Source organism: Xenopus laevis, chromosome 3S (genome assembly GCF_017654675.1).
Source record: "Xenopus laevis strain J_2021 chromosome 3S, Xenopus_laevis_v10.1, whole genome shotgun sequence".
NCBI lineage: Eukaryota > Metazoa > Chordata > Amphibia > Anura > Pipidae > Xenopus > Xenopus laevis.
This window is the reverse complement of record NC_054376.1, coordinates 8,394,922-8,408,713: the sequence shown is the minus strand read 5'-3', so window position 1 is coordinate 8,408,713 and position 13,792 is coordinate 8,394,922. Positions and strand designations below refer to the sequence as shown.

Below are 13,792 nucleotides of genomic sequence, written 5' to 3'. Positions count from 1 at the left end.
CAGAAATTCTATTCAGTGGTTTTTTGGGCACTTGTGGATTTAATAAGTGTTTTGAGAGACACTTGTTTTCCTGTGATGATTTCCTTTAAGATTAGCATGAGTCATTAACGTAACTCCCAGGAGGAAAAGGATCAGCTATAAGGGAGGGATGGAATAAAGAAAAATGCCTGTATAAATAAAGTCAGATCTACATTAAAGACTTTCATTAGGGGCCAGTCACACCTTGGTGTTGTTAAAATAATAGCCAGTTCCTTGAGCTGCAATGTAGATTTTACACATTTACTTCAATATATCTGCAGAGTAAGTCAACTCCAAACTCAAGGGTCACTGCTCTAAATATTTAAATTAAATCAAGTATTAATACAGGGTTCCTAATTCCCCAACAAACCACTCACAAATCACAAAAAAAATCAGTGTGTAGGCCAAAACACCCACTCTACAACAAATAGCTCACACATGAAGAATAATTTACTATAATCCCAGACACAAGTGCACTAAGAGGCCCAAAAGTTGGCTTCTTGATGCCTATTCAAGAAGCACTTGTGCCTGGTGTCTGGATTGGAGATCTGTTCCAGAGTGTAGCACCATCAAACTCAAAGCAGCCATGTCCTTACTGCTTGCCATAAATCCCACTTTATCAGGTCCACTAGAAGTGATCAAACCTAGTAAAAATTGGTTCTTGACTCGCCGAGGTTTGCAAAAGAGCAGCCCAAAACATCAGGTTTTTTTTTTCTCTACACAGGAAATATTACATCACATCCTACTGTTGTGATGCTCTTCACAACCTCATTACAAAAACAGGTGCCCAAAAATGAATTTGGGCAACACATGAAATTGAATCGTTGTCTCATTTTTAATGGTATCCACCTGAAGACACAAGTTTTTGATCTGTATCTATATTTTTTTTAATAAAGTAATAGCAAGATACACCAGAACTCACCAAACAGACTATTTTCAGCTTTTAAATGTATAGAAAACTGTTTTTTACTGTTGACCCATATCCATTGTTCCTTTAACATTTCCTACTGTAAGTGCCATTTGCTAATTGTGCCCATCAAAAGGAGATTAGCACAACTTTTCTTACAGTAAGGGAAGATTTTTTAGAGGTCAAGTCGAGTTTTTTTTTACCTTGTTGGAACTAGAATGACCTTGAAACTCGAATAGTATCTTATTTAAGAAAAAACTCGAACATCTAAAACTCGAATGAATATTACCGACCCAAAAATTCAAATCGAATTCGACTAAACTCAAATGTCAGGAAGGCTAATGACATGTTCAAATGGGTCACCGGACCTCTGCCATTGACTTCTACATGAACTCCTCAGGTTTTAGGTGGCATACTATCGAATTTGAGTTGTTCCCAGGGTCAAGGTATCATAAATCTCGAATTAGAATTCCAATTCGAGTTTGGATTATTCCCGACTCGAATTTGGGAGTTTTGACCAAAAATTCAACTCGAAAATTTGAATTCCCAATCGAACCTTAATAAATCTGCCCCTAAGAGTTAATTTGGTTCTCTACTTACCTCAGGGTCTTTTTCCAACTCCAGGCCAGCTTCCAAAAGGTTCTGCTCAAACTCCTCCCTTTGAATTTTCTTCTCTTCTTCAAGAGCATCATGTTGATTTATTTCCACTACAACAACACCATCAGGATGATGTGGCTGATGTCCATTTTCAGAGTGAGGGTGGTCACTATTCTTGTGTTTCTGATGATTATGGATGTTCTCCTTCTGATTGCTCTGATGGTGCAAATCCCCAGGCAGAGACTGTTGGGGTGTTTTCCCAACTTCTTCTGGAGTTATTGAATTCCCATTAGACACAATGACAGCTGGAGGTCTTAGACTCCCGGGGGAACCATTTTGATTGGAAGAGCGGTGTCTATAATGATAAGCAAGTACATAGTCCACTTTTCTTTTGCCATCACCAAAATGCATGCCACTATGTTTTATTGGCTGGTTTCCATCTACATAATTATTAACAACCTGCAAAAGATAAAAAGTAATGAATGAATCCCAAGGGACAAGAAAGCACAAACAGAAAATTCATCCAGAACATTACCTGGGTGACAAGGCAGAAGTGAACAAACAAACCTTACAACCTTAATGCATTGTGTAATTATATGCTGATGAGTTTCAAAATCAAGTCAATGTAACCTACAATGGAAGGCAGATGGGGAAAGAGAGAGTAACGGAAGGAAATAAAATGGAGGTAGATGGAGAGATCAGTAGTCATGAAACAGAGAAGGCTGGAATTAGATAAAAAGATTACAACAAAATCAAAACATGACACGTTGGTGATAATAGTAGATCTCTACTGAATAACATACAGTAACTCATTTCCCTACAGAACCCCAATTACAGATACTTACAACAGGTTATACCATGTTTATATATTAGCACTGCAGAATTGTCAAGGCTTCTTTCATAAATATAACATATCAACGATTTAAGCATTCATAGTTGTCTGAAATTTTATCCTAAATCCATTCGATTTGGTAAAACGGCATCTAAAAATTCCTCTTTTTGACCTCTTCTGTCATTAAGGGACAAATTCATCAAGGGTCGAATATCGAGGGTTAATTAACCCTCAATATTCGACTGGGGAATGAAAATCCTTCGACTTCGAATATCGAAGTCGAAGGATTTTGCGCAAATACTTTGATCGAACGATCGAAGGAATAATCGGTCGATCGAACGATTAAATCCTTCGAATCAAACGATTCGAAGGATTTTAATCCAACGATCGAAGGATTATCCTTCGACCAAAAAAAGTTAGGCAAGCCTATGGGGACCTTCCCCATAGGCTAACATTGAGCTCGGTAGCTTTTAGGTGGCGAACTAGGGGGTCGAAGTTTTTCGAGACAGTACTTCGACTATCGAATGGTCGAATAGTCGAATGATTTATAGTCCGAAGTCGAAGTAGCCCATTCGATGGTCGAAGTAGCCAAAAAAACACTTCGAAATTCAACGTTTTTTTTCTTCTATTCCTTCACTCGAACTTAATGAATGGGCCCCTAAATGTCCCCCAGTTACTAGCAGCTGTTGAACACATTCAAATCTCCTTTCTTTTTAAAACATTTTCTTGAAGTTTTACAACAAGAAGTCATGAAAGTTTAGGTGATGGATATAATGTGGCGTATCAATCACCAGTGACTTAAATGACACTACATTTGATAAGTGCTCAAATTATAGGAATAACCAAAAGAAAATTAAAAAGAAACATCAGAAAATAAAAGAAATATTAACATCACAATATGGAACATGATAGGTATACCCAGTGGATGTGCAGGAATAAAAAAAAAAGTAAATAAAAAAAGATTAACCATTATTTCCAGATTCATGCACAAAATTAAATATGGAGGAACTTAACAATCTGCTCTTTATTTTTGGAAACTTTTCAACATAAACTAACTACATATTTTTGAAAGATTCCTTGAATTCACCTTCATTTATTTTTACTTTGATAGCTTCCTGCCAGTTTAGTTGATTCAAATATGAAATTATATCTGTGATCGAAGGAGAATCCTTCTCATTCATATCTCCTAATGTTACCCAACTAACCTTCCAAAAAATTTAAATGCTACTTACTGGAAGTCCTTGCATGTTCTTCAGGTCCATATTTTAATTCAATACAAAACAAATCCCTTCCTCCCACCCTCCCCAAAGAAAAGTATCAGCAAAATGAGTTCACTGGAGCAAATGTCATCCTCTTGGTTTGCAAAGAAAAAGAACCATTGAAATAGAATCCATTGTGTGGTGAAACAAGATCCCCTGAGTTTCTGTTGTCTATGGAAGTTGTTGACATTAAATGATGGGTTTGGAGACAGGGTGTGTTACGAAACTGATGAGTGGTAGATGTTTTCCAGTTTATCACTACAGGATAAATCTGGGCTCTGTTCTGTCATTGCCTTGGTGTCTAATCTACCCATTAAAAGAGGTCTCCATAGAAACCCATCCCAAGAGATCAAGGGGTGGGAACAAGAAGCCTCTTACCTTGGAAGTAATTATTATGAGCACACCTCACAGTTTACCTTGTTTCATACAACCAAACAAGAGAAGAAAATGACTACATGCATTGTCAGATATGTACCTCTATAACCCTTTCAGTAGCATAGATAGATAGATAGATAGATAGATAGATAGATAGATAGATAGATAGATAGATAGATGATGGATAGATAGATAGATAGATAGATAGATAGATGATAGAGTGATAGCAAGAGAGAGAGAGAGAGAGAGAGAGATGATTGATAGATAGATAGATGATACATAGATAGATAGATAGATAGATAGATAGATAATAGAGTGAGAGAGAGAGAGAGAGAGAGAGAGAGAGAGAGAGAGAGAGATATTGATAGATAGATAGATAGATAGATAGATAGATAGATAGATAGATAGATGATAGAGTGAGAGAGAGAGAGAGAGAGAGAGAGAGAGAGAGAGAGAGAGAGATGGATAGATAGAGTGATAGCGAGAGAGAGAGAGAGAGAGAGAGAGAGAGAGAGAGAGAGAGATGATGATAGATAGATAGATAGATAGATAGATAGATAGATAATAGAGAGAGAGAGAGAGAGAGAGAGATATTGATAGATAGATAGATAGATAGATAGATAGATGATAGAGTGAGAGAGAGAGAGAGAGAGAGAGAGAGAGAGAGAGAGAGAGAGAGAGAGAGAGAGAGAGAGATGGATAGATAGAGTGATAGCGAGAGAGAGAGAGAGAGAGAGAGAGAGAGAGAGAGAGAGAGAGAGAGAGATATGGATGGATAGATAGATAGATAGATAGATAGATAGATAGATGATAGAGTGATAGCAAGAGAGAGAGAGAGAGAGAGAGAGAGATGATTGATAGATAGATAGATGATACATAGATAGATAGATAGATAGATAGATAGATAGATAGATAGATAGATAATAGAGTGAGAGAGAGAGAGAGAGAGAGAGAGAGAGAGAGAGAGAGATATTGATAGATAGATAGATAGATAGATAGATAGATGATAGAGTGAGAGAGAGAGAGAGAGAGAGAGAGAGAGAGAGAGAGAGAGAGAGAGAGAGAGAGATGGATAGATAGAGTGATAGCGAGAGAGAGAGAGAGAGAGAGAGAGAGAAGAGAGAGAGAGAGAGAGATGATGATAGATAGATAGATAGATAGATAGATAGATAGATAGATAGATAATAGAGAGAGAGAGAGAGAGAGAGAGATATTGATAGATAGATAGATAGATAGATAGATAGATAGATAGATAGATAGATGATAGAGTGAGAGAGAGAGAGAGAGAGAGAGAGAGAGAGAGAGAGAGAGAGAGAGAGAGAGATGGATAGATAGAGTGATAGCGAGAGAGAGAGAGAGAGAGAGAGAGAGAGAGAGAGAGAGAGATATGGATGGATAGATAGATAGATAGATAGATAGATAGATGATAGAGTGATAGCAAGAGAGAGAGAGAGAGAGAGAGAGAGATGATTGATAGATAGATAGATGATACATAGATAGATAGATAGATAGATAGATAGATAGATAGATAGATAGATAGATAGATAGATAATAGAGTGAGAGAGAGAGAGAGAGAGAGAGAGAGAGAGAGAGAGAGAGAGATATTGATAGATAGATAGATAGATAGATAGATAGATAGATAGATAGATAGATAGATAGATAGATGATAGAGTGAGAGAGAGAGAGAGAGAGAGAGAGAGAGAGAGAGAGAGAGAGAGAGAGAGAGAGAGAGATGGATAGATAGAGTGATAGCGAGAGAGAGAGAGAGAGAGAGAGAGAGAGAGAGAGAGAGATGATGATAGATAGATAGATAGATAGATAGATAGATAGATAATAGAGAGAGAGAGAGAGAGAGAGAGATATTGATAGATAGATAGATAGATAGATAGATAGATGATAGAGTGAGAGAGAGAGAGAGAGAGAGAGAGAGAGAGAGAGAGAGAGAGAGAGAGAGAGATGGATAGATAGAGTGATAGCGAGAGAGAGAGAGAGAGAGAGAGAGAGAGAGAGATATGGATGGATAGATAGATAGATAGATAGATAGATAGATAGATAGATGATAGAGTGATAGCAAGAGAGAGAGAGAGAGAGAGAGAGAGATGATTGATAGATAGATAGATGATACATAGATAGATAGATAGATAGATAGATAGATAGATAGATAGATAGATAGATAATAGAGTGAGAGAGAGAGAGAGAGAGAGAGAGAGAGAGAGAGAGATATTGATAGATAGATAGATAGATAGATAGATAGATAGATAGATAGATGATAGAGTGAGAGAGAGAGAGAGAGAGAGAGAGAGAGAGAGAGAGAGAGAGAGAGAGAGATGGATAGATAGAGTGATAGCGAGAGAGAGAGAGAGAGAGAGAGAGAGAGAGAAGAGAGAGAGAGAGATGATGATAGATAGATAGATAGATAGATAGATAGATAATAGAGAGAGAGAGAGAGAGAGAGAGATATTGATAGATAGATAGATAGATAGATAGATAGATAGATAGATGATAGAGTGAGAGAGAGAGAGAGAGAGAGAGAGAGAGAGAGAGAGAGAGAGAGAGAGAGAGAGAGAGATGGATAGATAGAGTGATAGCGAGAGAGAGAGAGAGAGAGAGAGAGAGAGAGAGAGAGAGAGATATGGATGGATAGATAGATAGATAGATAGATAGATAGATAGATAGATAGATAGATAGATAGATAGATAGATAGATAGAACTAGGTTCTAGGCTCTAATCACATTTTCATTTATAGTATATATAGTATGTTATCCAGAATGGTCAGGACCTGGCATTTTTTGAATAACAGATCTTTCTGTAATTTGGATCTTTATGCCTTAAGTCTACTAGAAAATCATGTAAATATTAAATAAACCCAATAGGCTGGTTTTGTTTCCAATAAGGACTAATTATATTTTAGTTGGGATCAAGTACGAGCTACTGTTTTAGTATTACAGAGAAAATGGAAATCATTTTTAAAAATTTGGATTTTTTGGATAAAATGTCTACTGGAGACGGCATTTCCACACTACGGAGCTTTCTGGATAATGGGTTTCCGGATCAGAGGTCCGATTACCTTGAATTGAAATGACATGATTCAATTTTTTCAGGTGACAAGTTATTGATCCTTTCATTTGAAATATTTTCAAAATGTTTCTGAGATATAATTATGTGTGAAATATATGGACACTGAATAGTGATGGGCGAATTTCACGGAGCGGGAATTTTGACGCCGGCGACAATTCTGACGCTGGCAAAAAAATTCTGATGGCCATTAGGGTCAATGGGCGCCTAGAATTGTCTCCGAAATTCGGAAATTCGCCACGAATTTGCGCCTGGCGAATAAATTCAGTAACATTGAATGAATATGCTATTTTATTTTGTCCTTAAAGGGGTGGTTCACCTTTAAATTATCTTTTGCTATGTTATAAAATGGCATATTTTCCTTTTGGTAAAATTGTTTTTTTTTTTTTTTGGCTGAAACTCAGCGCAGACCATGATATCTTCAAATTTGAAATGGGACCTTTGCCATTGACTTCTACAGAACCCCGACAGCTTGGAGATGGAGTATTTTCAGATTTGGACTTTTAGCAGCCTTGGGGTATAATAAATTACGAAAAATAGAATATCAGCCGTAAAGTATGACAGGAAGGAGACTATTTGACACTCAATGAGATCCTAAAATAAAGAGGACTGTTCTAATCAGTTATTGTTTGAAGGCTAATATTCAGCATCAGCCACAAGACCCCAAATGCATATAAAGCAAATAATGTTTTTTTTTCTTTCCGGAGGAAGTTTACTTACTGAATAGATGTGTGCATCGGGGCAGCTAGATGAATCAAATGCTCCATTCATGTTTCCTTGCTGAGCAAAGGCTTCAGGCAGATACTGAGTAACGGTCAGGTAATTTGTTTTAGGTGGGGGGCAGGATTCACCCGTGTTCCTTTGTATGTGTCCATTATGTGCTGCATTTACCGCCAAAGGTATGTCTAGAATAAAAGAATAAAAGAATACATCCTTAAGTAGAATGAAATACATTAATTCTTGGTATGCTTTTATTGAGGGCAGAGATTTGGAACCCCTACAAATGTGCATTTATTTTATTCTCCGATTTACAAAGGCTGGTGTGTTTCATGTCTTTTTACCTGGTGACTCCTTTCTGGTGTTTTACTGCAGTAGGTGTGTATATATATATGTATGTGTGCGTAGTATTTATGGTATGTATATAATATAGTGGACTGTATATACTAGCTTAATAAACTTTATTGTCTATTATTGCAAAATCCCAATGTGTTATTTTCTTTTTTGCACACTCCCCTACACTGGCTAGAGTGCAAAGATCTGTGTTTCCCCCATGAATACGTGTGTTTAAGCAGGGGAGGTACATATGAGCCCCTGATTATCCCCTAACTATGGTATTATAGGTGCAGATCTATAGAGGAACAGACCCTGAGGCTGCAAAGTGCCCAAAAGGTAAAGAGGCCCTAATTCATATACATTTTGAATAAATACTGGAAGAACAACCCCTAGACATTTTGTGGCATGAAAAATAATTTGCTGCGGGACCCAGCAAGTTCTAGTTACACCATTGTAAGTAAGAGAGCACCTCTGATTCAAGGTGCAGATATGCCCCCCGATATTTTGCCCCCTAGGGCAGAGACACACGCTCAGATTCAGGGAGATTTAATCTCCACTTCACCGGGACGACTAATCTCCCCGAACTGCCTCCCGCCGGCTAAAGTTGAAATTGACGGCAGGATGGCACTCGGAGCTCTTTGTTTTCCAAAGTCGTCCAAAGTTTCCTCATGAGGCAACTTCGGGCGACTTCGGAAAACGAAGTGCACTGATTGCCATCCTGTCGACGATTTACATTCTAGCCGGCAGGAGGCAGTCCGGGGAGATTAGTCGCCCCGAAGATGAGGAGATTTGTCGCTGGGCGACTATTCTCCCTGAATCTAAGCGTGTGTCTCTGCCCTTAGTGCAATTGCTCTTGTGCCTGGGGCATTGTTAATTGACTCCTATGTTATCCAGGTTGAGATCTATAAAGCTCTCTTGGGTTTAATGCACAAACAACCGCTAACGTAACGCAGGACACGCAGCCGGGCCCCCCTCCGTACGCCCGGAACTGCACGGGATTCATTGCGCGCAAGCTGCCGGGGGGCCCTGAGCCTTCAACAGACACACTATAAAGTTCAAGTTCAGATGTAAATTGCCATGTTTTTTTAACCTTGATGCAACATTTCCCTTCTTATTGAAGTGTTATTGTCACTGTGTTCTGTATTGTGTCAATTGGCATTGGGAATTGCATCCAATGCATGCAAAATTGTTTTTGCATGCATTGATGCTAATCGTTTGTAAGGTAATGTATCTCGAATTGTGTTGGATGTTTTCAGAGTAGGGGTGGTGTCACTTCCAGAGCTCATGTTGAAAACACCCTTTGCGTCTGATTTACTGGCCACTGGTGCACCTATTGATGGAACCCCCTATAGGGACCTTGTAGTTACCATGAGGTCCAGGATCAGGGGCATAACTACAGAGCAAGCAGACTCTGAAACTGCAGGGGGGCCCAGGAGGTATAGGGGCCCCACGAGGCCCTAATTAATGAGCAATTTTAATATATATTGGTTAAACAGGACAACCCCTGGAGAGTTTGTAAGCTCCTCAAATTATTAGATAGATGAAAGATAGATAGATAGATAGATAGATAGATAGATAGATAGATAGATAGATAGATAGATAGATAGATAGATAGATATTAATGGATAGATACGTAGAGAGAGAAGTAGAGAGCTATAGATAGATATTTTTTATATGATCTACAAGTATGGGACCTGTCATCCAAAATGCTCGGGACTTGGGTTTCCAGATAAGTGATCTTTCCATAATTTGGATCTTCATACCTTAAGTCTACTAGAAAATCATGTAAACATTAAATAAACCCAATAGGCTGGTTTTGCTTCCAATAAGGATTAATTATATCTTAGTCGGGATCAAGTACAAGCTACTGTTTTATTATTACACGGAAAAATAAGATCATTTTTTTAAAAAAATGTAATTATTTGGATAAAATGGAGTCTACAGGGAGAAAGCCTTCCTTTAAGCCATTGATTTCTGGATAACACATTTCCGGATAACCTGCATAGTGTTTCCACAGACATTTTCTCAGAATGTCACCCGCAAACATTAATCTTGTGTATTTGTCTCTGTTGATGTCATGATTGTAGCGATTGTAACTCACTTCACTCACTTCATTCTCTTTTTCCCCCCCTTATAGTCACATAAAATCAGTTTTAGATGGCAGTTCACATTTAATAAAGGCGCCACATCTCAAAATATCAAATTCCTGTCTGTGTGTTATTGCAGGTGCAACCATTTCTTTTATTCATAGTCTCCAGCACAAACCTTATCCTGCACCTTTGTGTGTCGTACAAGTACATGAATAATAAAGGAAGTCTTTTATTAACCACCTGCTCAAAACACTGTGACCTCCATCCACATTCATTTATGTAAAGCAGAGTGTGTGTCTGTTTGTGTGTCTAGCACAGGTATAGGATCCCTTATCCAGAAACCCGTTATTCAGAAAGCTCCGAATTATGGAAAAGCTGTCTCCCATAGACTCTATTTTATATAAATAATAAAAAAATTGTAAAAATGATTTCCTTTTTCTGTGTAATAATAAAACAGTAGCTTGTACTTGATCCCAACTGATATAATTAATCCTTATTGAAAGCAAAACCATTTTATTCAGTTTGTTTAATGTTTACTTGATTTTCTAGTAGACTTTAGGCATGAAAATCCAAACAACAGAAAGATCCCTTATCCGGAAAACCCCAGGTCCCATACCTGTATCTGTATACGTATCTGTGTGTGTTTTATTGTTGTTTTTATTTTTATGACATTTTCTATATAATTATGTGTGTGTTTGTGAACATAAATATATATATATATATATATATATATATATATATATATATATATATATATATATATATATATATATATATATATATATATATATATATATATATATATATATATATATATATATATATATATAAATACACCAACACATATTAAGCACCTTCAGGAATGTATTTGCTACAGGTATTGGATCCATCATCCGGAAACCCGTTATCCAGTTATAAGGAAAGGCTCCATTTTATCCCAATAATCCCTCTTTTATTTAAATTGTATCCTTTTTCTCTGTACAGGTATAGGATCCCTTATCCGGAAACCCGATATCCAGAAAGCTCCGAATTATGGAATTCTGTCTCCCATAGACTCCATTTTATCCAAATAATCCAAATTTTTAAAAATGATTTCCTTTTTCTGTGTAATAATAAAGCAGTCGCTTGTACTTGATCCCAACTAAGATATAATTAATCCTTATTGGAAGCAGAACCAGCCTTTTGGGTTTATTTAGGGGCAGATTTATCAAGGGTCGAATTTTGAAGTAATGGGAGTTTTGTTGAATTCCCATAACTTCAAAATTCGAATAAAAAAAGACCAACCAAAATTTCTTTAAAAAATCGAAGGTTTTTTTTTGCCTCTGAATAGGCTGTATTCGATCATTTCAATCAAAGTAAGATCAAATTAGAGTCAAAGTACTTTCAAAAAAACCTTAGATTTTTTCCGAGTCCACCAATTGACTCCAAATGGGTTCTAGGAGGTCCCCCATAGGCTAAAACCGCAATTTGGCAGGTTTAAGATGAGGAATGGTCGAAATTAGCTCAAAATTCTTTTAATTCGAATTTTCAATTTGACCCTTGATAAATCTGCCCCTTAGGGGCACATTTACTAACGGTTGAATATCGAGGGTTGATTAATCAATTAACCCTCGATATTCGACCCTCGAAGTTAAATCCTTTGACCTCGAATATCCAAGTCGAAGGATTTAGTGCTATTCGTTCGATCGAGCGATTCAATCCTTCGAATCGAACAATTCGAAGGATTTTAATTCATCGATCGAACGATTTTCCTTCGGTCAAAAAAAGCTAGGAAAGCCTATGGGGACCTTCCCCAAAGGCTAACATTGATGCTCGGTAGGTTTTAGGTGGTGAAGTAGGTGGTCGAAGTTTTTTTTAAAGAGACAGTACATTGACTATCGAATGGTCGAATAGTCGAACGATTTTAAGTTCGAATCGTTCGATTCGAAGTTGAAATCGTAGTCGAAGTAGCCATTTCGATGGTTGAAGTAGCCAAAAATTTAAGTTTTTTTTATTCTAATCCTTCACTCAAATTTAGTAAATGTGCCCTTTAATGTCTACATGATAATGATCCAAATTATGGAAAGATCCCTTATCCGGAAAACCCAAGGTCCTGAGCATTCTGGAGAAAAGGTCCCGTACCTGTACTATGTAATGCCCAGTAAAAACCAGTTCATGGCTTCACAAACGATCCTGTATACACAATTATTTCGAGCACAGTCAAGATTGTAATCTGGTTAATCTGATTCTAGACGGGCAATGATTTTGGCAGCAATCATAGTAAACCCCTTGACTTTTTTTTAAAAAAAAAAATAGATATTTAAATGACAATTATTGCTTCTAAAGTGGTAGTCACAAATGAATCAGCAGAAGTATATGCCCTCAGCACACCTGTTGGGTTCCATGAATAAGAACAACACACAGCAGATGCCTCAGACATATAGAAACTGCATACGGCTAGCGTTCGGGAGGTCTGTATACCCAGATACAGAGATTATATGAGATTATATATATATACACAGAGAATAATGCTCACCGGTTACTGGAGCTTCCATCTTGCACAGAGAGATTAGGCTGCTGGAAGTTGAGGCTAATGTGCTAATAGGATAAGGCTGGTTTGTTGTGTACAATCGGCTGTTGTTTCTATCTTGTCTTAGTCTGCGAAAGGGACTGGTGACTAATTCCATTTCCGTTGGAATCACCATTAGGCGAATTACGCAGATCTTCTGTTATCGTCACCAGCAACCCACCAAGATAATAATAATTAAAAAAAACAAAGAACAAAAGAAGTCAATTAAAAGAAAAAAAAGGAACCTTTTTATGATCCCGAGAAGTTGCGTGAATAGAGAAGCAAAGGAAAAGAACAATGTCGATCCCAGGGAGAAGCGAGGCAATCATCCAGCAAGAACGAGTTGGGGAAGAATGTTGATACGGTTGCACGGGGAGCAAGACATAATCACTCTGCACTAGAGTATAGGGAGTCGAGCCTTTTATAGGTCTGTCATTTTTTTTTTTTTTTCTAATCTCAAGTTACAGGCAGTAATAAGAAGACGTATTCCTGCATTAAATATTCAGAGGTGTTCCTTGTAAGCGTCCCGTCTTTGAAATTGTTTGAAGAGACTTTAGCCGGAAGCATACGGCAATGGAACACGGGCCGGTTAAAGGAGATGGAAGGGTTAAAAACTAAGTAAGCTGCATCAGAAAGGTCTATATAAATTAGGGATGCACCGAATACACTATTTTGGATTCGGCCGAATCCCTCGCAAAAGATTTGGCCGAATACCGAACCAAATCCGAAACCTAATTTGATTATACAGATTAGGGGTGGGAAGGGGAAATCTACTTCCTTAACGCCCCTATTTTGTATATGCAAATTAGGATTCGGATTCAGTTCGGCCAGGCAGAAGGATTTCCGAAAAGAAAGTAATGCTGCTCTGAGTCCTCTGTCAAAAGAAGCACCACATTTCTTTCCTTCTATTGTGTACTCATGGGCTTCTGTATCAGACTTCCTGTTTTCAGCTTAAACCTCCAGGGCTAGGGCTTGAGCATGCTCAGTTTGCTCCTCTCTCCTTCCCTGCTGTAATCTGAGCCCAGAGCTATAAGTGAG

At 37.7% G+C, this 13,792-nt stretch overlaps 1 protein-coding gene across 1 annotated transcript in view; it reads right to left on the bottom strand.

Moving 5' to 3' along the window:
* ano2.S (anoctamin 2, calcium activated chloride channel S homeolog) overlaps positions 1–13,078 on the bottom strand; it is a 176,382-nt gene extending 163,304 nt beyond the window's left edge. The window contains exons 1-3 of the mRNA XM_041587979.1: positions 12,722–13,078; positions 7,784–7,968; positions 1,526–1,981 (exon numbers count right to left, since the gene is read on the bottom strand). Of these exons, the coding sequence (XP_041443913.1) occupies positions 1,526–1,981; positions 7,784–7,968; positions 12,722–12,890 (810 nt within the window). The 5' untranslated portion in view covers positions 12,891–13,078. The remainder of the gene's footprint in view (positions 1–1,525; positions 1,982–7,783; positions 7,969–12,721) is intronic.
* Positions 13,079–13,792: the final 714 nt, after the last annotated feature.